Genomic DNA, 23,853 nt, shown 5'->3' with positions numbered 1-23,853 from the left:
TGGTGAAAACCTCTCTGAACCGAGATTGGTGTGGACTTGTGGGAGTGAGAGGAGATTATTTGTGTCTCTATAATGGCTTGAAAGCAAGGTAAAGCTTGTGACACAGCTGATCAGTGTGTTGTATGCGTTGCTGTCCATGGCATCTCGCTGGATGGCTGGCCAAGACCTGGAGATGAGGATGTCTGTGACAGCATCTTTCCAGCCATCAGGGAGAACAGCCGTAGGAGTCACTGGAATTAGGATGCAGCGCTCCTCTGCTTTTATTTGTTTCATTTTCCTTTCAACCATGTCACAGCCATTTAATAAGCCAGTTTTCTTCCACTACCCATCTCCTGAATTCCTGTCTCTTGTGTCGTGCTCGGGTTCCTGTGGAGCACTGCTTGGTTGCACATCCTTCTCTTCAGCTCCCTGCTTGGTTCTTGGTGATCCCTCCTGGAGAAGGGCTGTGCTTTGATGACTGAGTCATTCTGCCTTTCCCATCTTCTCCTTTGACCCTGTATCACCTGCTTGCCCGTTGGTTTCATCCTGCAGCCTCAGCCCTGACAGTGCTCTGCAGGGGCACCTCCTCGTCTGCACCTTCTCTGCCCGCTCATTAGTCCTTGTTCTCGTGACATCACTGCTATTTCTGATCTGCTCTGTCTCTTTGCATCACTTTTTAAAATTATCGATAGCTATTGGCTGAAAAAAGGAAGGAGAAGCTAATTTGGGTGTCATTTATAGGTACATTGTGTCTGTTCACGAGCAGTCAGGGGTTTTTAGGTTTGTTTGAGACCTAGTACAGATGGTTAGAACGTTCTTCTTCAACCTTGCTTGTTGGAGGTACTCTGGTTCTATTTGGGAAGTTTGCAACTCTTAAAAGCTTGGGGAGTGAACATTTACCTGGTTTCTAATTGTAGCAAACTACAGTATCATTCAGAGTTCAAAGAACTGCTGATTGCCCTTTTGATCTTTTATACTGCCTGGTTGCTGTTGCACTCCTATGTCCTTTCATTTTAGGTGTGGAAAGTATTACCTAAGCATAATTAAGAGGCTGCTTTGAAATAATAATGCTTTCCTTCCTTTTTTAACACAAAAAGACATCTTTGTGATTTTTGTTTTGTTTTATTTTCAGCCCCATCTGTTTTGATATGATTGAAGAAGCCTACATGACGAAATGTGGACACAGCTTCTGGTAAGATTTGGTTTCTGTGTATTGCACAAAGTGTCCATCTCTTACAGCACGTGCAGATGGATATTGCTGTGAACCTCTTTCCTTCTGAGTTTCTTTTTCTGTCTTCTCTCTGCAGTGAAGAAGGGTTGAAATGAAATTTTAAGAGATAGGTACCTATTAGATTAAAAAAAGCCTGAAGTGTTCAAACCCAAATATGTTGTGCCATCATATTTACTCTGTAAAGAAATGAAATGACCATAAACTGCTGGCGACATCCAGTACCCAAACTCAGAACAGTTTGTCAACTTACCTCCCTTGGTCTCACCTCTGTAGAGTGTTGGGAATGATGTTGGCAGATCCTCCTTGCCTTTGTGCAAGACCATACGCAGTTTGAAGCGGCTTGTACATTGTAGTTATTTTAAACTTTCTAAGAGGGGATATGCTTCAGGCTTTCCTGTTGTATTGAATTGGCCCAGCTCCACTTATTTTTCAGTGTGTTATCTCTGGCTGCCATGAGGAGCAAATGTTTCATGGAGAAGTGCAAGAACCCTCCAGGGGCAGGTGTGGAACTACCTGCTGCTCCTCCTCTCCACTAGGGATTTGTTTCAGTGTTGAACTATGATATTTTAATGTCCCATCTGTGTTATACTCTTATGGCGTCTAACTAGAAATAAACCTTAAGAAGTAAAATTACAGTAGCATAAAGCACTTCCTCAAGCAGCAGCCTCAGGTAACTTTCAGAAAAGTTTTAACCTGCAACAGGTAAGATAACAGCTGATTTTGTGACCTCTGTGGCAATACTTTATCCCTGTGATCTGTGACTTTTTCGGGGTCCAAGATGAGAAACATTCAAATATCTTTATTTAGAAGGAATGGAGCAAAGTTGTCACCTGATGTCTCTTATCAGCTGTTGACATCTAGCAGGTTTTTAAACCTGATGCTGAAGTGCATCTTGTCCTTCCTCTATTTCTCAGATAGCTCAACAGAGAGGACCTCTGAAGTCACTGTTAGTGAGAAAAGCAGCCAGCTGGTGAAGATGTTTCCTTTGCTCAATTACCTAAAGTGCTTTTAATGTTGCTTTCTAAGTATTTGGCTAATCTGGAAGAGTTGTTTGTGAATAATGAGTCTGTTTGTTACCACCGCCTGTGGAAGAGGGGCGTGAATTTGAGATGGAATTGTGGCTGAAGTATCCATGTTGCCACAATCCTCAGGGAAATAAGTGAAGTACTTGACTACCTTTTGTAATATTTGCCAAGAAACTTTGGTGTCTTTCTGCTGTAGCACACTCTGAGTTAATATTTTGACTCTGTAGGTTCTTGGCAGCACAGCTGAACTGGCAACACAAACAGTACACATTTTCTAAGGTTGATGTTATTTACCTTGTGCTTGTGTTTTTCTTTCATGTTTGCTCACTTTTGTTTCTTGTTATTTGTGTTTTTAAACAGCTATAAATGTATTCACCAGAGCTTGGAGGACAACAACAGATGTCCCAAATGCAACTATGTGGTGGACAACATAGATCATCTTTATCCCAACTTCTTAGGTGAGCTCTAAGCTTGCATGAGAAACATCTTAGTTGCTAAGGTGCTTGTAATAAATTTGTCCTGTAAATTACTGGCTTCTGGATGTTGAAAACAAAACCTGAACATCAGCCCTTTGGTTAGTTGACATTTTTCTGGAAAAAAAAAAAGATTAATACTATAAATTGTTAATACTGCACTGCCCACAGCAGTTCTGTGTGCTGAGTTACAGCAGTGAGACTAATTTGCTGTTTTCATGCTAAGAAAAGCAAAACAAAGATGTTTTTCTGATGGCTAGAGATGTAAATATTTCTTTACTTTTGTTTCTTGCACTCTTGTTTACCTAATAATCAAGGACATGCCCTGTTAACAAAGCATGGACACTGAAAGGGTGGAGGCTGAATTAGATATTGGGCTGCTGTAGTGAGGACCATGTGATTGGTGTATGTATAAATTAGATACAGAGAAGATACTCGTACACACACATACCTATATGCAATCCTGATTGCTTCCTACAGAGGGAGGAAATGTTTCTAAGTGGAAATAGAGTTTAAAACTCAGTTTTGTGGAGGCAAGATCAAAGGAAACATGCTGCAGTGTGAAATACCACGTTAAAGCAAATCTTGATTTCATGTGCCGAGACACCCATTTAATAGGAAATGGATGCAAAACCCCAGTAGCCAAGGAATGCTTCGGAAATGGGCATCCTGATTTAGGCCCAGTCATGTTGTGCTGGAGGTGGTGCTGAAGCAGGTCTTGGAGTACATGTTGGGCCAAAGAGTGTTTCCATACCCCTGTGCTCAGGGGTTTGAGGTCTGTGTGGTAGGGGGAAGAGCTTGTAGAGGTGCATGCAGAGGACTGAAGTTATCTTTCTCTTTGCACAATTCACTAGACTGGTGTAAAATATAATTGTAGGCAAAAAGTCTTTAAAAAGGCACATGGTAATTCAAGGAAAAAGTTGTTCTATTCAGCTGTGCTTGGTTTTGACCTGTAATAAATGAGTTAATGTTTTCTCTCTCATACTCTTCTGTGATATATTTCTGCCTTGGAGTTGAAAAGAACCACAGGTGCTTAGAAAAAGGAACTGGAGCAATTTGGGGAGCGTGTAGGCTTTGTATTTGTTAATGATTTTTTTTAAAAAATCTTTATATACATTACAAAAAACCATTAAGGAATATATTGGTCAGAAAAAAGTGGAGGCATCTACTATTTTAATTACTGATAAACATCTGAGTGAGGGGTTAATAACTGAAAACATTGAGGTAGAATCTTTCATATATGTAAGTCCTTCTCTTTGACGTCTTATTTATGTTTTTTAGTCAATGAACTTATTCTTAAACAGAAGCAAAGATCTGAGGAGAAAAGACTCAAACTGGACCATTCAGTGAGTAGCACCGTATGTTCCAACTTTTTTACTTTATATTTACTTAATGGTTTTGTGCAGCAATTGTCGTTCCATGGCTTAAATTAAAAGAGATTGCACTGTTGAGCTGATGCTCTGAGTTGCTTTAGGGGGGAATAATATCAATATCAGTGGCAGTAGATCCCTTCAACCTTGTTAACAACTCCTGTTCTTCCCCCGCAGCAATGTGTGTGGAGGGAAGCTGTGTTAGCGTAGCCAAGAGTCATATGATGTATTGCACATAACCTGGGAAACTACCCCTGGAAGCACACTTGTTTAAAGGCAGTCATTTCCATTCAGCATTGAAAACTAGAGCTACAGTGAGAGTAATGAATGATTAGAAGTGCCACGGGCTTGTCTGATCACATGTGAGAAGCTGTGTTCTACAGGGAGGCTGGAGGAAGGCTAATACCGACCACAAGAGGGAGAAAGATGCATTTGGAGCCTGATGCTGTGGCTCAGATCCCGGATAAAACTGCCTGGATATCTTCTAGACTTGCTTCATGTCACAGAATCAAGGCATGATGTGTGTTCTCAGTTCATGAGGATCCGTGTATAGCACCAGTGGGTGCCTTTGTACATTAGGATCAAAAAGAATAAAAGACATTAGCCAGGAAACTTGTGTATTTGTCTTGCTATGTCTGGCATCCTTGTCTTCTGTGATTCAGAAATAAGATTGCAGAGTAATATGAAAAATCACATTTTTAAAAACCTCTGAAGGGGTATTAATTTAGGGGCTGGGTTGCAGAAACCAATGCTTTCAGTGGTTATGTGCTTTAAGGATTCATTGCTTTACTCACAGTAAGTTTTAATATTCATTATAAAATATGCATATACCTTATTTAATATAAAATATGCATAAACCAGATATGTTGAAGTGCACACAATTGACCTGAAGGCATGTGCAGTAACTTCTTGGAAATTAGTTTTACTCTTTTTCACAGTGTTCCTTTAAGAACTAAGCCTGTAGATGCAGATATTTTAGATAAATACCAATAAGTGGACAGCTACTATGACTTAATGCCCAATACAGTGTGTAATTTAGCTTCCACCTTTTGACTGCAAATAGAAAGTATAGACATCTCTAAAAAGAGGAATATTGGTGTTGTGCCAGCTCCTTAAAGTGCCTGTTCTCCCCTTGGTGTTACTTTTGGTATTAAGAAAAGGCATTCAAGACACATTGCAGCAAATACACCTTTACTTGGTTGTGGTCTCGTGAAGAAATCATGTTAAGGCATTTTTGAAGCTTTCTGAGTAGTTTAGCAGTGGTACAATTAACAAGTGCATTGGTGTGTTAAAATTTGTCTCAAATCTTGTTCACTCACATAAAAATCATGGGGTTTTGTCAGTTGTTCTAGACTGAAATTGAGTTTTTTGCCTGAGTAGTTTCCATATGTTCTGTTGAAAGTTACATAATGTCCATATAGAACATACAGCTTTTTACAAGTTTTATTTTTCTACATCTAGTCAATAAAAATAGGCTACAGCCTCTGAGAAAATAGCTGATTTAGGCTAGATGGCATTTCTACTTTTCGCAAAATTAAATATCTTGATTTAGCGTCACAGCTTTTATAGGTCAGGATTTTTTAGTTCAGCTTTGTTTCTTAGAAGGTCTAAAGACCTGAAGTTACATCTGTTGGGTCCTGGGGCTTTTTGATGAAAGGCTGTATTAGCATTAACTTATTATTATTCAGGTTTTCCTGTGCAACAGGAAAACCATTTCACTACTCTGTTGTCAAGGAGAAAACAGCCTGTAGGGAAGAATGGGCTGCATGGTAGTGTTTTGGCTCTCTGAGAAGTCCTCCTCAGCTCTAGCAGTTTAAATGAGAAGATCACCCTGATGAGCTCCATCTTCTTCTCAGCTTTCACCTTTCCCATGAAAATACTCTTACGTATTACGTATTACGCAGTGTGGGACATGAGAGTAGAGAAAGTAAGCTGATACTACCTTCTTTGATTTGAATTTAGCATGAGGGCTTTACCTATTACTAAGGTTAAAAAAAAAATTAAAATTAAAAGGTATTGCCACCGAACAGTATTTCAGATGTAATCCAACTAAGCTTGGATAAATGTGGTGGTTTTTTTCTTTCTCCCTATAGAAATCTGTCCTCAGAAACTGGGGCACAAATCAGATAAAACTGTGGCTGTGAAATAATCTTTTCCCAGCAGCAGTAGCTGTGCTTTCATAAAGCACAAATATATTCCAAATAAGATAAGCAGTTGCACAGTAGGACAGAGGAGCTATATCCTGTACATGAGGGAATTGGTATACCTGAAAACTGTTTTGCACTTTTGCAGAGGAATGAAATATTGCAGTGTTGCTTTTAATATCTGTTGCTGGGTACAGCCCTGTATGGCTTGGCCTCACCCTCTCCAACATCTCTTGTTCTCTTTCTAGAATGGCCACAGGTGGCAGATAATTCAAGATTTGTTGGGAACAGATCAAGACAATCTTGACTTGGCCAATGTCAACCTGATGCTGGAGCTGCTGGTGCAAAAGAAGAAGCAGTTGGAAGCAGTAAGAAGTTTCTCTTATTTAAATGAACACTTGTCTATTTGGAAATTTTTTGTTTTCATTCCTTGAAGTAAGATCCTACTGCTGAATTAATTGCTCAGCATTTTCTCGTGTGTTTTGGCGTTTAAAAGTTGGCCATTTTGCTGACCTTTGTAGTGAATAAACTTTTGAGCTGTGATGCCCAAAACTTGCTTATAATGTTGCTGGCAGGGTTATATAAACAAGCAGGGAAAATGGGAAAGGATAAGAGAAAGTGGCCCACAGAACAGAGAAATGCACGTGAAGAGATTTACTAATTGAGTTTTGCACAAGTAAATGTCAGATCTTTCTTAGCAATAAGCATGAAGAAATCCAGAATATAGATTAAGGAATAAACTCAATGAGCATATGAAAAAGATAACAGCTTGTAGTTTCTTTCTGGAACTGATAGAATCTGAATGACAGCCTTTCCTGAAGACTTTTTTAGTATTTAATGCTTGAAAGAAAAGTTTTAAGTGCTTTGTTCATGAGGCTGGTTTGAAGATTTATACAATGTGAAGTAAGCTGTTCCTATGATTTAACTGAAATGTGGTTGGTTTGGGCAGTTCTCATGTATTTGGCTTTTGGTTTCAAGTGACCATTTTCCAGTTATAAGAGCCAGACCTTCTAAATTAAACTGAATTATTACAGAATTTGGCCCAGTGGAGTTTGAGTAGGAGCTTAGATTTTGATGGTGCTTTAAAACAGGTAAGGGAGAGTTGTATTTGGAGTAGTTTAATTTATTTACGCTTTCAGAATCAATATTTACACAGCTTGTGGTTTTGATGGAAGGAAAGGAACCCAAAATGTTTACTGGCTACTAGCAAAACTCTTATATTACCTTATTGCAAGGGGACTTGTACATTATTTTTTTGTTGTGGTTCCCTGAAGGTATGGTGGGGAAAAAGAGTAAAACCTCTTTTTTTCCCCTTCAAACCTTTTTGTCATTTGTGACAAATCCAAAGCAAAGAAGGCACAGGACTGAGTGTCTGGGTGCTTCTGAGCACAAATATCTTTTAAGGATACTAAGCCTAACCCCCCCCCAAAACTGACTTACAGAGCAATTTAAAAACATTTTTCCTTGCTAGTTTTGCTTTCTTCACTCACTGTTGTCACAGGGATGGGGAGGAAGAAAATAATCCCAGAATAGTAGTAGTCTGACATCCTAATCTCTTCCCTTGTCCTGTCATCACTGCCTTTAATGGATTCTGTGTGCTCCTATGCCTTGATCCTTTTTGAGTGTTATTTTCACAGTCCTTTAATTAACAAATATTTTGGTAGGTTGTGAAAATAAGTCTCAGAATGCTGGGATAGAATTAGGGCTATATTAATGTTGGAATATAGGGTTTGGGTTTTTTCCTTTTGTGCTTCTCTTATCTTTCCATGTCCAGTTTTTGGTCCACTTGGGCGAAAATATTAAACTGATGGTTGAGGTAAATTACCTGTTATGGAAAGACTGCAAAGGGATGTTTTAGCTTTATCAGTGATTTCATTGTTGTCTTCCCCTCTGGAGAAATCTTCAGCAGTGATTTCTACATAAACACAAATGTTAGTTTTGAAGCAGATGTTTGTTTTTTTTTTAATATAAACACTTCATGCTTTAGTATGTTAATCATGAAGTAGATGCTAATGATCTTCCAGGGTAGCAGATGAGTCTGTGAGGAACGTGTATTCCAAAATCAATTTCAGGTGCAGTAGCCAAAGAAAAAGAAAAGCATTTTGACTTATTAGTAAGTCATTAGTGATGCACAAATAAGAACTGTTGTGGTGAGGCAAACAAAACCTTAAAACTTGTGAGGCAAAGCAAAACTACCATTTTCTTAAACTGCCTTAAGCTATTTTTCTCTTTTTAACCTCTAAATGGGAGCTGTTTCAGTGCTAAGTGTGGATTGCCGTGTATAAAATGAGTGTTTTTTCTCTTACCATATTGTGTTGCAGGAATCCCATGCTGCCCAATTGCAGATCCTTATGGAATTTCTCAAAGTTGCCAGGAGAAACAAACGAGAGGTAACTTGTTTTGTGCTTCAGTGGGTGAGATGGTGTCTGCTGCTCTCTCCCAGGGCATTTCTATTGAAGTGATATGTTAGCCTGCCATTATCTCTGCAAAGAAAAACTCGAGGCGTGTTTGGGGAAATCTCAGGCAGAGGACACATGGGTAGGAAGGAAAATTAATCTCTTTACGTGTGACAGCTTCAATTTTTAATCACTTGCCTTTTTGTCTCACACTGGTGAAGCATGTGGGGAGATAGTGATTCCTTGGTGTAAATTTACGTCAAGTTCTTGAAACGAGGTTTTTAGACTTGATTTTTAGTGTTTTTTTTTTTTTTCTGGGAAAATGGAAAGATGGGGAAGGAGTGAAATTGTTGTCAAGTTTTTTCCTTTAGTGTATCAAATGCCATGACTAATGTGGTGATGTAAAAGAATGAATATTCTTCGTTTTTTCCTCATTTGTCCTAAAACGAGTGTCTCAAGAAATACGAGAGGGTTTTATAATCACATAGACAGTCTTTCATGGTTTGGGACTTATCTTTCATAATGTCATGCAGTATGTAAACTATAATACCAGAAATATCCCAGAAACCTAGAAAAATGATCATGAAAACAGCAGAAGGACAAGCTCTCTTGGAGGCCATGATTTCTAAAAGAGATGTGAAGAACATAAGACCCAACAGCGTGACTGTTTTAAGGTCAAACTTGAAACCAGGTAAAGGTGATGGGTATAAGAAGCCTTGTCCAGAATGGATTAAGGGTCTGGTTATGGAGCGATTCCAAAGCAAGTTAAGTTGTCAATGCACCAACAGATATTCATGGTCAAAAACAACAAGGGTAGTGGAAAGTCCAAAGAAGGGCAGTGGAGCTGGGGAAGGGTCTGGAGCACAAGTCTGATGAGGAGCAAGTCTGAGGGAGCTGGGGGTGTTCAGCCTGGAGAGGGGGAGGCTTGGGGGACCTCATTGCTCTCTACAACTCCCTGAGAGGAGGTTGTAGCCAGGTGGGAGTCGGGCTCTTCTGCCACATCTCAAGTGAAAGGACGAGAGGAAATGGCCTTAAGTTGATATTAGAAAAAATTTTCTGTGCTGAAAGAGTGTTCAGGCACTGGAATAAGTTGCCCAGAGAGGTGATGGAGTCACAGTCCCTGGAAGTGTCCAAGAGGCATCTGGATGTGGCCCTTGGGAATATTGTTTAGGTGTGATTGTGGTGGTGCCTGTTGGTTGTTAAACTGGATGAAGGTCTCTTTGAACCTTGATTCTGTGACTTGCACCTGGGAAACCTTTCCCATCTTATCTGCATCTACCTTTGGCTCTAGTAATAATGTACAAGGATAACATCTCCTTTTAAGACTAAGGAAACTTAATTTTGGCCGCAAATCCTCTGAATACAGCCTTTGGAACATCCTGAAAGCAATTGGGATATATAGCTCATTTCAGATCCTCTCTGTCCCTGCTTATGTGTTCCCTCTGCTGCCAAGACTTGCTCTGATGTTATTTCTTACCCCCCTTTATATTCCTACATGAAATGCAGACTGTCACATCTCAAAAGACTTCTGTGCAGGCCTGTCACTTCTGTCCTTGCCATAGTGCTCAGTGCCTGGCCTTGCCACTTATTTTGAGGGAAATGAGGACTTGTCAGACTTGCTGCTAGCAGTCTTTCTTTTTGCTTGATAAGGGTAAGAAAGATAAAAACCAGTGGGAAGATCCATGGAAAACACAGACCAGTCAGTAGGATAGATTTTGGTATGTAAAACTATCTCGGGCAGTCATTTTACCCATAAGGTAAATTAAGCCAGTTGATGTTTCCCTTTTGGTAAGCATCCAGGTCTTCCCTGGAGCTGGTGGAGTCTGTGGCAAGTACTCCTTTCTAGAGGGAATTTTGTGGGGATAATAGAGGAGTTACTATTTGGGTTATGCCAGTGTTGATGTATCCAGACCTCAGAAAGCCTAAGATGGTGGTTCGGAGGGTGAGAAGGGGGAGTTAAGTGACCTCATTAATGCAACAAAGCACAGAGAGGTTATCAAAGCTTCTAAATTCACTGTGGTTTGTTTTGATGCTGTAAGAGGTGACTGTTTAAGAAATGAGGATGAAACTCAAGGAACCTGTGAGGACCCTGAAACACTTCAATGTGCTGCACATTGTTGTGAGTCATACAAGCAGGCTTTGCTATGGGGAGGAACAGTACTTTTTCCCCTTTCCTAATTCAGGCCTAGTTTTATTAAAGATGACTGCAGAATAATTGCACTTTCAGCAAGCCATAGCTGTAATGATAAGTTCTTAATAAATAAAAAAGATTCTAAGCATTACATAGGGTGCTTGTTTCTAATTTTTAGCTTAAGTGTTTAAAGGAACATTGGTAATTTTGCTTCCTAATATGCCTCTTGGAAGATTATTTATTGCAAGATTTTATTAACAGGTTTTATTTACTACATACTGCAAGTTCTTACATAGGGACTTGGGTACTTTGTAAGTTAATACAGATATTGCCCCAGAGGTAGTGTACCTGTGTAATATATCACAACATGTTCAGAGCAGATGATTAACCACCTGTAACCCTCCTGGCTTACTTCACTCATAAGTTATGTATTTTTTTTCTCCTGCATTCATAAAATGGTGAGTTCTGAACATATTGGAAGGGGGTTATATCTAGAAGAAAACTATCTTTATAGACTTGTACTTCAAAATTCAGAATATTGGTGTAGTCAAGTATTTTGACAAATGCCTCTTTGTTCCACTTTCATAATTTCTCTAGAAGATAAATGTGAGGTTCAGCACCTGCAGGAGTTTCTATTAGAAATCCTGTTTTGATCTGTTCATAACTTTCCAAAACATTGATCTTTCAAGCTGAAATTTACTGCATGGTTTTTTACACAAAGGTGTTTTTGCAAGTCCTTTTTCTTTTTAAGTTCATATATTGTATTTTGTTTTCGTTTTCACCTAGGGCAATGTGGCAAAAAAACCCAAATCCCTGGCAATAGTAATAGAAAAAAAAATATCTTACTTTGAAAAAGATTGAAAACAAATGACTAAAGCTTGAAAATACTTTTTCAACAAAATAACAGATAGTTTTGGAGGGGAGAAATGTATTGATCATCCACAACAGTTGGTAGTCTCTAAGGGAAACTTAGCATGGCTGAGTGCCTTTCCATATGTGTGCACAGTTAATTGAATGCACACTCTCCATTTTTTTGGATTCAAAAAGTCTGGAAGGTCAAGTTTCAATAATGAAATATTGACTTCTGGGGGTTTTTTGTTCCTATTTTCCAGGGAAACCAAATGCAACGACCTGTGACTTTTTAAAATTCATGTTTTCATGAAGGAGCTTTAACTGTGTTGCACACCTAAGAGAAGGTCACTCTAAACAAACCTACATCCTGGGGACCTCACTGCCACTGTCCAAGCTTTGCTCGGCCCCGGCAGATGAACCTCAGGACTAAAGGGTGGGCTCAGTTCAGCGCACGCTGTGTCTCACCTAAAAAATCCACTGCGCAGGCTGGAAGGGTTAATGACCTTTCCCAAAATCTTCGCTCGCGAAGACTGGCCATTGATTGATTGACAAATGCTTTTGCAGATTTAACTTTGTTAATTTTAAATGTTCACATGTTCTTTCATCTCTCTAACACTTTGTGAGAGAGCTGATTGTATCAGTTAATTCTCCCCAGTTTTATATTCATCACTTTACAAAGAGGCCTTACTAATTGTCTTGTCAGGATTTGAATGTTACCAAATGGAGTTAGACACCACCATATATATCATATAGATGATTTGTCCTAAAACATTGTTAGCTCAGCTACCTGATGGCATTTCTGTCAAGTAACACCACTGCCTTCTGAAGGAGAATACTGAGCTTAATGATTAGGATCACAAGTCAAGTTCTACAACATACAGGTGCTATTCCCTGGGTGCACTCATGTTTGTCTTGGCACCTGTCACTTCATTTTTATGTTCTGTGGGCTTTTTCTTTCTAATAATGTGACATTAAGTCTCTCACGTCTAACAAACAAGACCTCTTTCATGTCTGCTAATGCACAGGGACTGTTTTTTAGGCTGGTAAACATCCTGGGACAAAGAAATAATCCCGAAATGTCTCAGGTTTGTGGCACTGAGTGCCTGCTTAGCATTTCAGTATCATCATTGTACCTTTCAGCCTCAAATGCATGTGTATCTCCAGCTGTCTTCGCTTACTCCACATTGTGAGCATGTTAAATACTAAAAATAAGAGGAGTTATTAGTTATTGTGGGATAATTGCAGGGAATTATAAGCATGAATCCTCCAGGGATGTCATTACCTTGTGTTAATCACTCCACCTGTCAAGACTTGTGTTCTGCGCATACACACATGGATGAACTAATGAGTAAGCAAGAGGAGGTGACAGAAGCAGAAATCAGTCATGCTCTTATGTTGTCATATAGTCTTGATTACATCCTAGGACTGCTGAGGAGAATTTATAGCTATAGTAATCTCTTTCCTATCCATTGCACTTAAATAACTGGTATTTTAAATCTATTTGCATTTCTAAGCTACTGAATGAGAGACGTGAGCTCTGACTGCAGTGATAATAAGCCCAAGGATACAGCGAGTGTGTGAGCAAGCTGGAGATTATCATATTGATATCAGCATATAATAGCTGATTCTCCTTGCTGCAGTAGAGAGGTCTTGCAAAGAATAAGGGGCAGCTTAGAACTAGGAGCTAAGTAGCACCTACAGTGGTGTATTAGACTCCAAGGCAATTAATCTAATTGTTTAGGCAGCTTTGTTCCTTGCCTCAGATGTCTTTCTCTCGTGACACTTGGCTATCAGACCCTATCACTAAGCCTTCAAAGCATAATCCCTCCAAACTGTAGGATTTAAATGAGGGAGAGAAAAATTGAAGATGTGAAACATATATTTTATCAGGCAGGCAATTCCTTCCTCCTGTCCTGGGAAATTCTGCGTGTTAGACGACTCAACCAGGATTTTGTTCTCAAGCCTTCCCCAGTTATGAGGAAACACCATTCGGAGGAAGTATTGATCAGAGAGAAATATTCCATGCAGATAAATGTGTTATAGATGGACTGTCCATGTGTCTGAGAGGCTTGGATGCCACATTTCACTAATGAAAGTACGTTGTGGAGGCTCAGGTGTTCTTGTCTTCATAGCAAGAGAAACACTGCATCTCCTTTGACTTGTGCAAAGACTTTGTAGCAGTGAGGTGTTATGTCAAAATAAATGAGATTTGCAATTAAATTTAAAGACTAAAATTTCTCTAAAACCTGTAAATGACCTCCTTACCATAGCTGCCCTGTGTAACAGGTTCTGTATCCGAAGCAATAATGGAAAGAAAACACAGAGACAGACAAGACTTAGAGAGAAACTGATCTTACTGTGCAGTTGTCATTGAGGTATGGAATTCTACAGGAGAAATTAATGTCACTTGGTGCCTTTAGGGGAAGTTCAACTGTTGATAATGAAGTGGACAGTCAAGTTTGTTAGAGCAGTAGTTGGTGGAAGAACAAGAATTAGGAAGTGTCCAGTGTTGGATGGATGAAGCTATGGGATAAGATGAAAGGTTTATCTGAAAAGACTACCTGATTTATCCTTCTCATGTGGACAGGTGATACTTTTTCCCCTGTCCTGGTTGGTACAATGGCTTTCTATGTCTGGGAAAACGATGCTCCCTCTGGTAATAGTCTCATCTGTTTGAATCTGTGTGTATATTGTCACGAATGCATGAGAAGTGTGGATCAGAGCCTTGAAAGGTGTGTGACTGGACCATAATGTGACCTGTGAGCTTCCAAAAGTGTGAATCCAGATGCTCTGTTTGCCTCTTGTGAGCTCTGTTCAGCAGCTTGTTCGAGTAGTTAGTGTTCCTGGCATCATTTCTGCAGGAAATAACTTTTGCTGTTCTTTCCTTGTGCCTTTTCTGGAATTACAAAGACAGTTGGTCAAAGAGTATGTGGCTCCTTGTGCATTTTTCTAGCCTGTCTCTGTGGCACTGGGAGGCTCTGCTGAGCTTGTAGATTTTTGCAAACACTTAGAACTGGCACCAGGAGGCCCAGTGAAGACTGCTTGTTGTCTGTGCTGTACAAACACAAAGGAGGAAGTTGCTGCTTCCCGAGGGGCCCTTGCTCCAGGAAAAACAGGAAGCTCAAGGATGAAACCTCAGTGCTGTGCCCAGCTGCACTTGTTAGTAGATAGCCAGCCAAAAACAAACTCACCTTGACCTGGTGCTTAACATTGTGTAAGTCCTTGGTGGATTCTTGACTTAAACATCTGAAATCCCTTTTCCAGAGATTATAAGAAATAGAGGCTATTTTGAGGTCATAGCTTTTCTTTTGTGTATATTTGCTTGTGTGTAACATGGGACCAGAGTGTTATACACCTTCTTATTTTAGTTCATTCAGTGGAGTTGAAATTATGAGGTTTAACCACTGAATTAAAACCTTCTCTTTGTCCACGTTGACCTTTTCAGTTCTGGGAAAGCATCTGTGTCTGAGAAGAGAGTTTATAGAATGTACTTCTCTTTTAGCATTAATTTCAGTGGTCATTCTAAGTGCTTTTGCTGACTTAATCCAAAGTTTGACAGGCGTGAATCTGCCTATCACTGGGACAGGACTTGGCTTACTTTCTGTGCCCAACATAGTGAAAATCAAATTAAGGCCCTTAAATCTGGATATCCTGCAAGGACTCTAAATCATTTAGCTTTCCTTAAATGTCCCTCAAAGGCTGGCAATTATAAATCAGTAGTCTCATTTTTCAAAGTTTAATTGGAATGAATGTGGACTGATTTAAGGTCTTTGATAGATTAAAACGCTTGAGCCAGCACACCAAAAAAAGGAAGGTCTCAGTGTGGCCATTATTAACTCATTGGATGCTGAAGGCATGAGAAGACTTCTCCTAAAATAAGCACGAAACACACTTGCCTGCTTTTTAGACTTGCTGCTGTCAGGTAAGTTTACAGTAGGTTGTGACTAGAAGGAAGAATTGGTGAATAAAATCCCAGATCTCGTACTCTTGGCCATGTGCAATAGTTAATAAAAGCTGGCCAATAAAAGGTCTCTGCTCTTGTTCCCATAAAAAGTCTCCTGTTTATGTGATGGCAACAAGCATCAATTATTTTTCAGATGTCCAATTTGGCTCTGAGCCAGTACATTGTAGAATAGCTGTTTTCCTCACTGTAATTTTGGAACTTGTAAGTGGTTTTGTAACTTCTTTTTAAATGGGGTTTTTGAAAGTGGGGGACTAATGGTATTTGCTAGAGTTGAGTTCAGGCAGGACCCGTGCTGTGCAAGTGTCACTTAACTTTACCACTAATCTTGGAGCTATAACACCACCTGCTATTCTTGCTGTAGGTTTCACAAGTGAAAATGGAATTATCTGTTATGGTGTAGTGGTTTGTAAATTATCTGTGGCAGTGTAGTTCTAAACCATTAAACTTCTGCTGTCTGTGCCTCAAATTAAACATAAACTGAAACCACCAGAGTAGAGAGAGATTAGGATATATTTATAGTGTCATCTCATTCCAAGGAAGAAGAAGCCATAGTAGAAATAGATATAGATGTGGACCCAGCAGTCCTTTCTTGTCCTGTGTTCAGGGACAGAACCTTTGGTTAGTGTTTAAAAGGAAAACTGAAGTGGTGGATTATCTAATACAGAGCATACATGTATTTGGAATGCTGTACAATAGGAGGGCTGTAAGTTGTGGTTTTTGTTTAAGCAAAACCTTCTTAAAAACTTAAAGGACCAAGTTTAAGCACTTTAGTGAATAAGTCTTTGGGAGTAGCTTGCCAGATATGTCACACTAAGGCTAATATGTCTTGCTATACTCATAACTGGATTTGGGCAATATGATATTCCCTGGTAAAGCTGAAATGACAAAAACTTGTTTTGCCTTTAGAGAATGTGTTGTGGACACAATGTGTTAAGCTTTCTGTGGACTTCCCAACTCGGCAACAGCTTCTGCTCACAGGCTATATTGCCAGTTGCTAAATTTTTACCGGGAGCTGAGTCAGATGAACTTCCATCATGGAGGTGAACTCCGTGTATTTATTTAGACTTGTGCGTCTTGGCCAACCAGACTTGCACTGGAGCTGAGTTTTGTCTGTTTATGTCCAGACCTGGAGCTCTCACCTAGAGAAGTGTGACTGTTTGGGCCTTGCAAGGCTGGGTTTGGGCTCTGTGAGTGATTGGGCGGGAATGTCTGCTGAATGAGGGTGGGAATTGGGGCTGGAAATCGGATGATGTCCTTGCTTAGGTGTTAATCTTTGTCAAGTCTGTGGCTTCGCGGTTGTTAGAGGTGAGTGAAGCCAGGTTGCTGACTGACTGAAAAGTAATTGAAAAACCTGGCAAATATTAAATGTGACACAAAGAAGGGAAAGGGCTGTTGAGAGGGGAAGTCTCCTTCTGACCCTTTCAGAGATAGTCCTCAAATTGACTGGGGTTCATGGTGTAATCCAAGGTAAGTATCACACCTTTGAAAGAAATGCCATGTGGTGCTTGATTGGTGCCAGGAGCAAATCTTGCTCCTAGTCGTAATAGGTTTTTTCCAATCCAAAATTCTTATCGTTAATTTTAAATTGGCAAATGACAGTTTAACTGCTAGCATGAAAAATACTCTTAAAACCTTTTAGTAAAAGATTTTATTTTTTGTTGAAGGGTGAAGTGATAACTATTGCTGTCTTTCATGGTGTTCTTTTCTAATTGTGACAAGACAAGGAAGAATGGTTTGGGACTGAATGAGGGTGGGTTTAGATAATGTATTAGGAAGAAATTCTTCCCTGTGAGGTGGTGAGGCCCCAGCACAGGTTGCCCAAAGAAGCTGTGGCTGCCCCATCCCTGGAAGTGTTGAAGGCCAGATTGGATGGGGCTTGGAGCAACCTGATCTGGTGGAAGGTGTTCCTGGCCATGGCATGGGGGTGGAACCTGATGAACTTTAAGGTCTCTTCCAACCCAGACAGTTCAAGGAGTCTCTCCTTGATGTTTGTGAGCCAATTATACCTTGCATGAAAGATGTTAGAGGAGCATAATGGTATGAGTTTGAATAACGTGAGTCTCTTTGTGATTGACATCAAAGTACCTCATGCTCTTGTTTTGCATTGTTTCACAATAACAGCTTTGTCTTGAATGTGGTTTGTGTGCACACTTATGTTAATCTGTGCATTTGAGCCTCCTGCCTGGTGACTTTGGAATTGTGTACCACGCTGTTAAGATAGTTCAGGTTCCTCTGTGAAAAGAGGGCAATTTATCTTGTTGGTGGTGCAGTGGAGATTGATTTAGACTTCTCCCATTCTCTTATCCACAGCAATTGGAGCAGATCCAGAAGGAGCTAAGTGTTCTGGAAGAAGATATTAAACGAGTAGAGGTGAGGCGCCCAGACATTGTTCCGACTCTGGCAATTTTTCATTTTCATCAAGCTGTCTGCCTTGCTGTGGGGCTGCTGGGTTAAATTTATGGCATTCGAGTCAGTAATGGGAAAATGAACAGATGATGCTCTTTCTTTAATTCGTTCATTTAGTTGATGTGTGGAGGCTGCAGGTTGGTAGCTCTTATATAATCGTTTCTTTCAATTTCTTTGTGTTGGTAGTAAGTATTTTCGAGTAGTTGCTAGAAATCAACAGGCAGTGTATTGATCAGAACCTATGATTTTTGTACGTCGCAGTGTTCTGGCTGTTTGCACAGGTCGTTTAAATCTTAGCAGCATGTCACCATTAAAATGGAGAGGGGTTTGGGGGGTGCAAAAGAGTCGTAATGCAGAGACCGGGTAGGAGCAGAACCAATTCCTGCTGCATGTCCGAACAGATTCCCGCTACCTCCTGATATAATTCACTTATATTCAGTCATCCTTAATAATGGGGATCTCTTTTTCTTGCTCTGAATTACACTCCACGTATTTGTAAACCCATCAACGCAGTCCTTTTGTCCTTAGTGAGCCCTCAGCTTCCTCTTTGGTCCTTACCTCTAATCATTCTAGTGTTTAATCTTGGAGTAGGAAGCTGATGTTTCAGGAGTACATCAGACTGCCACCTCTCAAAATAGGATTCCCTTAAAGCTTCTTGGAATTCAGTTTGCAGCTCTGCTTCTCTCTTCTTGCTCATCTTGAGCAGTCAGCATGAGCTCCCAACCACTGCCCAAGAGCCTTTTAGGTTTCTTCACATGATTCATATGCATGCTGATGAATTAGCAAAATATAAATACAACTGCAGGAACTTCCCTTTATCTAATAGCTAACTGGAATTTTTTCAGACCTCTTTTCCCTAAATGTTTCTCAAACTTTGGGGAAATAAATATACCTTAGCATGTTTTCTTGAGACTGGTAAAATACGTCTTGAGATTTAGGAGAAGCTATTCCCAAAAGCTGTGGGATCCCTCAAAGAATATCCAGTTGCCTGTTTCTCTGCTCTTTAATCAGGCATTTCAGTGGGCTGCAGCTGGGGTACATTCCTGGTGTGTGGTGGTGACCTTGTCTCTGACCTCTAAAGCCTGGGATCTCTCTTGTCACAAATATCCTACTTTCTGCCTAGCAACTAATGGGCACCTAGTGGGAATTTGAAAGCACAAGTAATATTGTCCTGGACACTCTTTGCCCCTCAAACTAATGAGCTGCTGCATCCTGCATAGCTTCCATTTCCCAAACAGATGAAAGACAGCCTCATACTGGGTACACAGTGGTGACTTAGTCTGACAGGGACAAAGCCAAGTTTATGTGCAAAGTTTATTCTTGTGCAGTTGTCCCAGAGAAGACTGATAGATCCTCTTTTAAGTCTGGGGCACCACCTTTGCCCTGCTGCCTTGTGGCTGTTCTTGCCCTCTGGTACCCATATCCAGCTTTACTTTGCAGTTGTGGTGTTAAATAAGTTTACACAGATCTCAAAAACGCACTTAGAGCTTGCATGCTCTGCCATGTTTAAGAGAGATGCTGGGTTCAAGGCAATTGGATGCTACCCAAATCTACTGGGTTTTTGAAGTATAAACTCCAGAACTGCCCTTCTTGGGGCAGTAGAATTTTTGAAATCCAGTTGGAATGATAACTGAAAAGAAATTGAAGAAAATCAATGTTTTGTCACATACAGTAAAGGTTTTTAGGTAAGAGTTGGATAAATGTAGACACAGTTGGTTATCTGCTTGGAAAACCAGAAATACTATGTAAACACTGTATTAGACATACTCTTCAAGCTTTGCCAGCTTTGCTGTAACGTGGCTTTCTGGTTTCAGGAGATGAGTGGCTTGTACTCCCCGGTCAGTGAGGACAGCACGGTGCCACAGTTTGAGGCTCCCTCACCGTCACACAGGTATGGAGCTTGCAACTCAGGCTGTCCATATTGCACTGTACTTGCTGGGCCTCCCCATGCCGTGCCCAAAACACAAGCAAAGCTCCTTTGTGAGTGCCATAAGTATTTTTCTGTTCTGTTTCTGATGGATATAAACTTTATGTGAAGAAAAAGCCATCCGAGTCTGCAGTTGAATGAAAAACCTGCTCTAAAGCAGATACTGTGGAAAGCTGATGGCTTTAAATGTCTTGTGGATTAGTAAACTTGAGTCATAGGCCTCTGCTATGATATGGAATATTACTGTTATTTACATGCTACCTTTTCTGAACATTATGCAGTTCTGCCTGGCATATGAAAGGTCTTAATTTTGTATGATATTGGTGTCCTCTGGCTTCCCCACTCTGGTGTGAATAGCTCAAGGTACAGGCTGGGGATCCAAATTTAAAATATACAGCCTGTTGATTCTGTTTATCTGCTGTCTGCTTTGATTTAATGAAATGCCTTTCGAATAGCATAGTTTCAGTGTGGATTTTTGTCTGGAATATTGCATAGTCTGGTTTCTTGATGACAAAATTGCAGATGTTTCTCGTGTCCAAATTGCATGTGCCAGGGTTTGAAGTGCTGTACTTTGTAGATGTGTCTTTTGGTAGTAAGAAAGCTCTGATTTTACAGGGTTATGTTATTAAGTGATCATCTCTCCTATCTCTTAAAAAGTAGAGTTCTCTAAACTGTCAACTTCTGTTATAAAATTGTACTGGTAGATTTTTTGCTATTACTAGTTCTAAACCTAATAACCCAGGAGTAAGGAAGGAAAAATGATCAGATTTCCTCTCCTGCAGAGACTTAGATAGAATGCTCTGATGAGGAACCCAGCAATGTTGGCTGGGATTTCCTACCAAAATGCTGTTTCTGGACACAGAGACCAGAATCTCTCATATTTCTATGAAGCTCTGGCTGGCCCTGAGGGAAGGGACAGGAATAAGGCGAAGATGGATGGGAACAGCATTTCTAATTCAACTCTTCGCTGCTTCTTTAATTCTTTTTGGGTGCAGGTGTGTTTCTTGACATGGGTTATTGCTGTTTTGCCAAGAAGCAGTTTTGTGAAGCTGATGAGATTCTTGTCAGGTTCTACTAGTTTCCTGGTTATTGACTATTAAATAGATTGGTTTTGCTCCATGGTACTGATGCTTGAGGAAAACCTGAGCAAAACCTGAGCACTGACTGGGCTCAATTTGTTACATGTTGAAGGCCCTTAGGCCTAGAAAAGTTGTTTTGTTTTTTTTTAACAGGAGATTTTTCTTATGAGTAGAAATATATCTCTATTGCTTGAGCCAAACTAAGTAACAAGCTCCCAAAGAACTCTTTTATCTGTTGAAGGCTGGAATAACATTTTAAGCCCAAGAGTTTTAGTAAATATTTTAGTGATCCAAAATATTTTAGCAATTTTTGGATTGATGTACTTCCCCTGGGCTCTCCTGGGAGATGGCAGTGGGTTGGACCTGTGATGAGAGCAGAGGCCACAGGCTTTTTCTTGGCCAACATTTTCATACCTTTCTGGTTCCATCTTGGCTGTGTTTTGGGTTTTCCCTCTGGTACGACACACCAGGGGTTTGATGTAATAGGATATTTAGGGGTTTTCTAGGGAATGTGGGGTTGCCTTTTTCTCTGAGCTTGAGAAGACCTTATGTCTGTTTCTCAATGACATTCCTGCGTTAAGAAGTAGCCTTGAGTGGTTGAAGAGAAATTGGTATGTGAAGGAAATGTCTGAACAGGCATCAGTTGTTGCCTGACTGCTGTAACTTCTGTCCCCACCCTATCCTTGACCATTTTGTGTGGCTCAAGTAATAGAATTGGTGTGAATTACCATAACTCAGATTCCAGAAAGGCCTACTACTTGAAATTAACTTTCTTTTCAACATGAAATGTGAGTTTTAAAGAATATCTCAGACTTTGCTCCTTGAAAAGGATGGTACAGAACAGCTGGTGGTTTTTTTTCTTTTCTGCTCTGTTAACAGAAATATTTAATCTCAAGAGTGCATTTTAGAGATGCCTTGAACCACTAAGAATGAAATACAAATATAGTTTGAGATGGATTCACTTCCATGTTAAAAAGATATTAAACTTGCAAAGACTTTTTAACTTATGAGTGAATTAAAATGATATATTTAAATTGAAATATAACTTCTTAACATGCTTAACGCCCTGCTAATGAAATATAATTGTATAACACTTTACTAATGTATCTTATAAATAGTATAAGGTTATCACAGACTGGAGATGAGATGAAGAAAATTTCTTTACCCTTTGAATTTAAAGTTCAAGAAAATAGAGTTCTTTGGAATTTAGTTTTATCTGGTCTCTAGTGACTTGCCCTTATTCATCTACTCCCCCTAAATCACAGGCTTGCTTCATTAATTGTCTGTTTCTTTTCATTGTTTGTAGCTTCCCCCCCCCCGTTATTAACATCTTCCAAATGTGAAATTACTATGCCTGCCCCCAGCTTCCCTCAGAGGTTCTTTAGCAGCAACCCGAGCCCAGCCGTGGTTGTTGAGCACATCCTTGGCTGCGAGGGACACGTGTTTTCTCTTGTGCCTACACAGGGTATGATGAAATATTAAATTGGGTAATAGCACAGCGCTTGTTTACAGTGTTGCAGATTGCTGGGTTTGTGTACTAATAGAGAACAAGAGGGACAGAATAAGGGAAAAGAACAAATAGTTCTGTGTGGGGGTTTTTTTCTGAACAGGCGCTCGTGCTATTTCTGCTCCCAGTAAATGGTGCAAACAGGAGATAGGAATAAGCAACTTCCCTGTGACTGCTATTCAGCAGTAATAGCAATAACAAACCGTCACTAATAGGAGTTTCTGGGGGAAGATTCTGATCTGGAAATGAGTTGCTTGGTAACTCTGATTCAGTTATCGAAATCCTGATCCTCCTTCCCTTCCATTTGTTCTAATTACCCCCTCCCACCCCTCTAATGGGGTTTGTAGTCTGCAGGTTGCCGTATTTTTGTTGCTGTTGTTCCAAGTTTTTAAATGTCATGTTGGGGTGGCTGAATTTCCTATCAGAACCTAATGTTACAGCTTTTAAAAGAGAACTGAGAGGGCACTTCTGTAATTTTCTGATCATTTACTTCCTGTTTTTCGAAAGGAAAAACATTCAAGCATATCCCAGTTAGCTACAGGCACTGCACAGAAATGAGTTTGAATTTGTATTCTGGTTAGGGGGATGACGTCTGCACTCTTGAAGGCTTTACATCACCAGACAACGTGCAGCAAAACGAGACCAGACACTATAAGTCTGTGTGTTTTGCTGTTAATTGCCACTGTACCTGTCTCAGAGTGAAGCACTTTTTCATCGCTTTCCAGCCAAGTGTGTTATTCCTGCTGTTCCTGGCAGGATCTGCTGTACATGTTTCATTATTTCTTGTGGCCACATTCTAATTTAAAGTTCATTGTCCCCAGCTGTGCCTCTGAAACAACAGCTCTGCTGTTTTCTCCCTTGCAGCAAGTAATCATTTTCATCCCTTAGATTTTCTTGGTTTGCAGCTTTTGTCTTGCCTGGAACAGAATTCAATCAGTCTCATTGTCCAAGTTAATTGTTAAGTCTCATTAGTGGTTATCTCTCATCTTTCTGTTTCTCTCCACTTCCAGGGGAGCTTGAAAACATTCTGAGAAATATTTAAGCATTAGTACCACTGTTTCATTCTTCTGGACTTACAGGTGCCCCAACTGACACTTCAACAAAACCACTTGGTTTATGACCAAGAATCTAAAGTCTATGGATCAGGTCTGGCAGCTGTCATATGATCATCAGTAGGTACAATCATCTTTGACAAAACCAGGACTTACAGCAGTGTTCCAGCAGCTTTTCAAAGAAACCTTCAACTTTCCCAGTCAGTGCTAAAATCTAAGGTTACCTTGTAGGAAAGACTGAGAATAACCAACCAAGATAGTTTCTTTTCTATCCAAGCCAAATGACAAAGCAGAAGTCAGTTACAAAGATTTTTTAG

The 23,853-nt window shown here is 40.0% G+C and overlaps 1 protein-coding gene across 2 annotated transcripts in view; it reads left to right on the top strand.

The window, feature by feature from the left end:
• The window catches only part of COP1 (COP1 E3 ubiquitin ligase), a 122,653-nt gene that overhangs the window by 5,801 nt on the left and 92,999 nt on the right, over positions 1–23,853 (top strand). The window contains exons 2-8 of one of the 2 annotated variants that reach the window (XM_064664141.1): positions 1,112–1,171; positions 2,596–2,693; positions 3,990–4,054; positions 6,471–6,590; positions 8,544–8,612; positions 17,876–17,935; positions 19,786–19,862. In XM_064664141.1, coding sequence (XP_064520211.1) covers positions 1,112–1,171; positions 2,596–2,693; positions 3,990–4,054; positions 6,471–6,590; positions 8,544–8,612; positions 17,876–17,935; positions 19,786–19,862 — 549 coding nt within the window. Of the gene's footprint in view, positions 1–1,111; positions 1,172–2,595; positions 2,694–3,989; positions 4,067–6,470; positions 6,591–8,543; positions 8,613–17,875; positions 17,936–19,785; positions 19,863–23,853 lie in introns of both variants that reach the window. The other variant, XM_064664140.1, reaches the window with a different exon arrangement.

Source organism: Pseudopipra pipra, chromosome 9 (assembly GCF_036250125.1).
Source record: "Pseudopipra pipra isolate bDixPip1 chromosome 9, bDixPip1.hap1, whole genome shotgun sequence".
Classification (NCBI taxonomy): Eukaryota; Metazoa; Chordata; class Aves; order Passeriformes; family Pipridae; genus Pseudopipra; species Pseudopipra pipra.
Note: the sequence above shows the minus strand (reverse complement) of the source record. Positions and strands in the feature narration are given on the sequence as shown.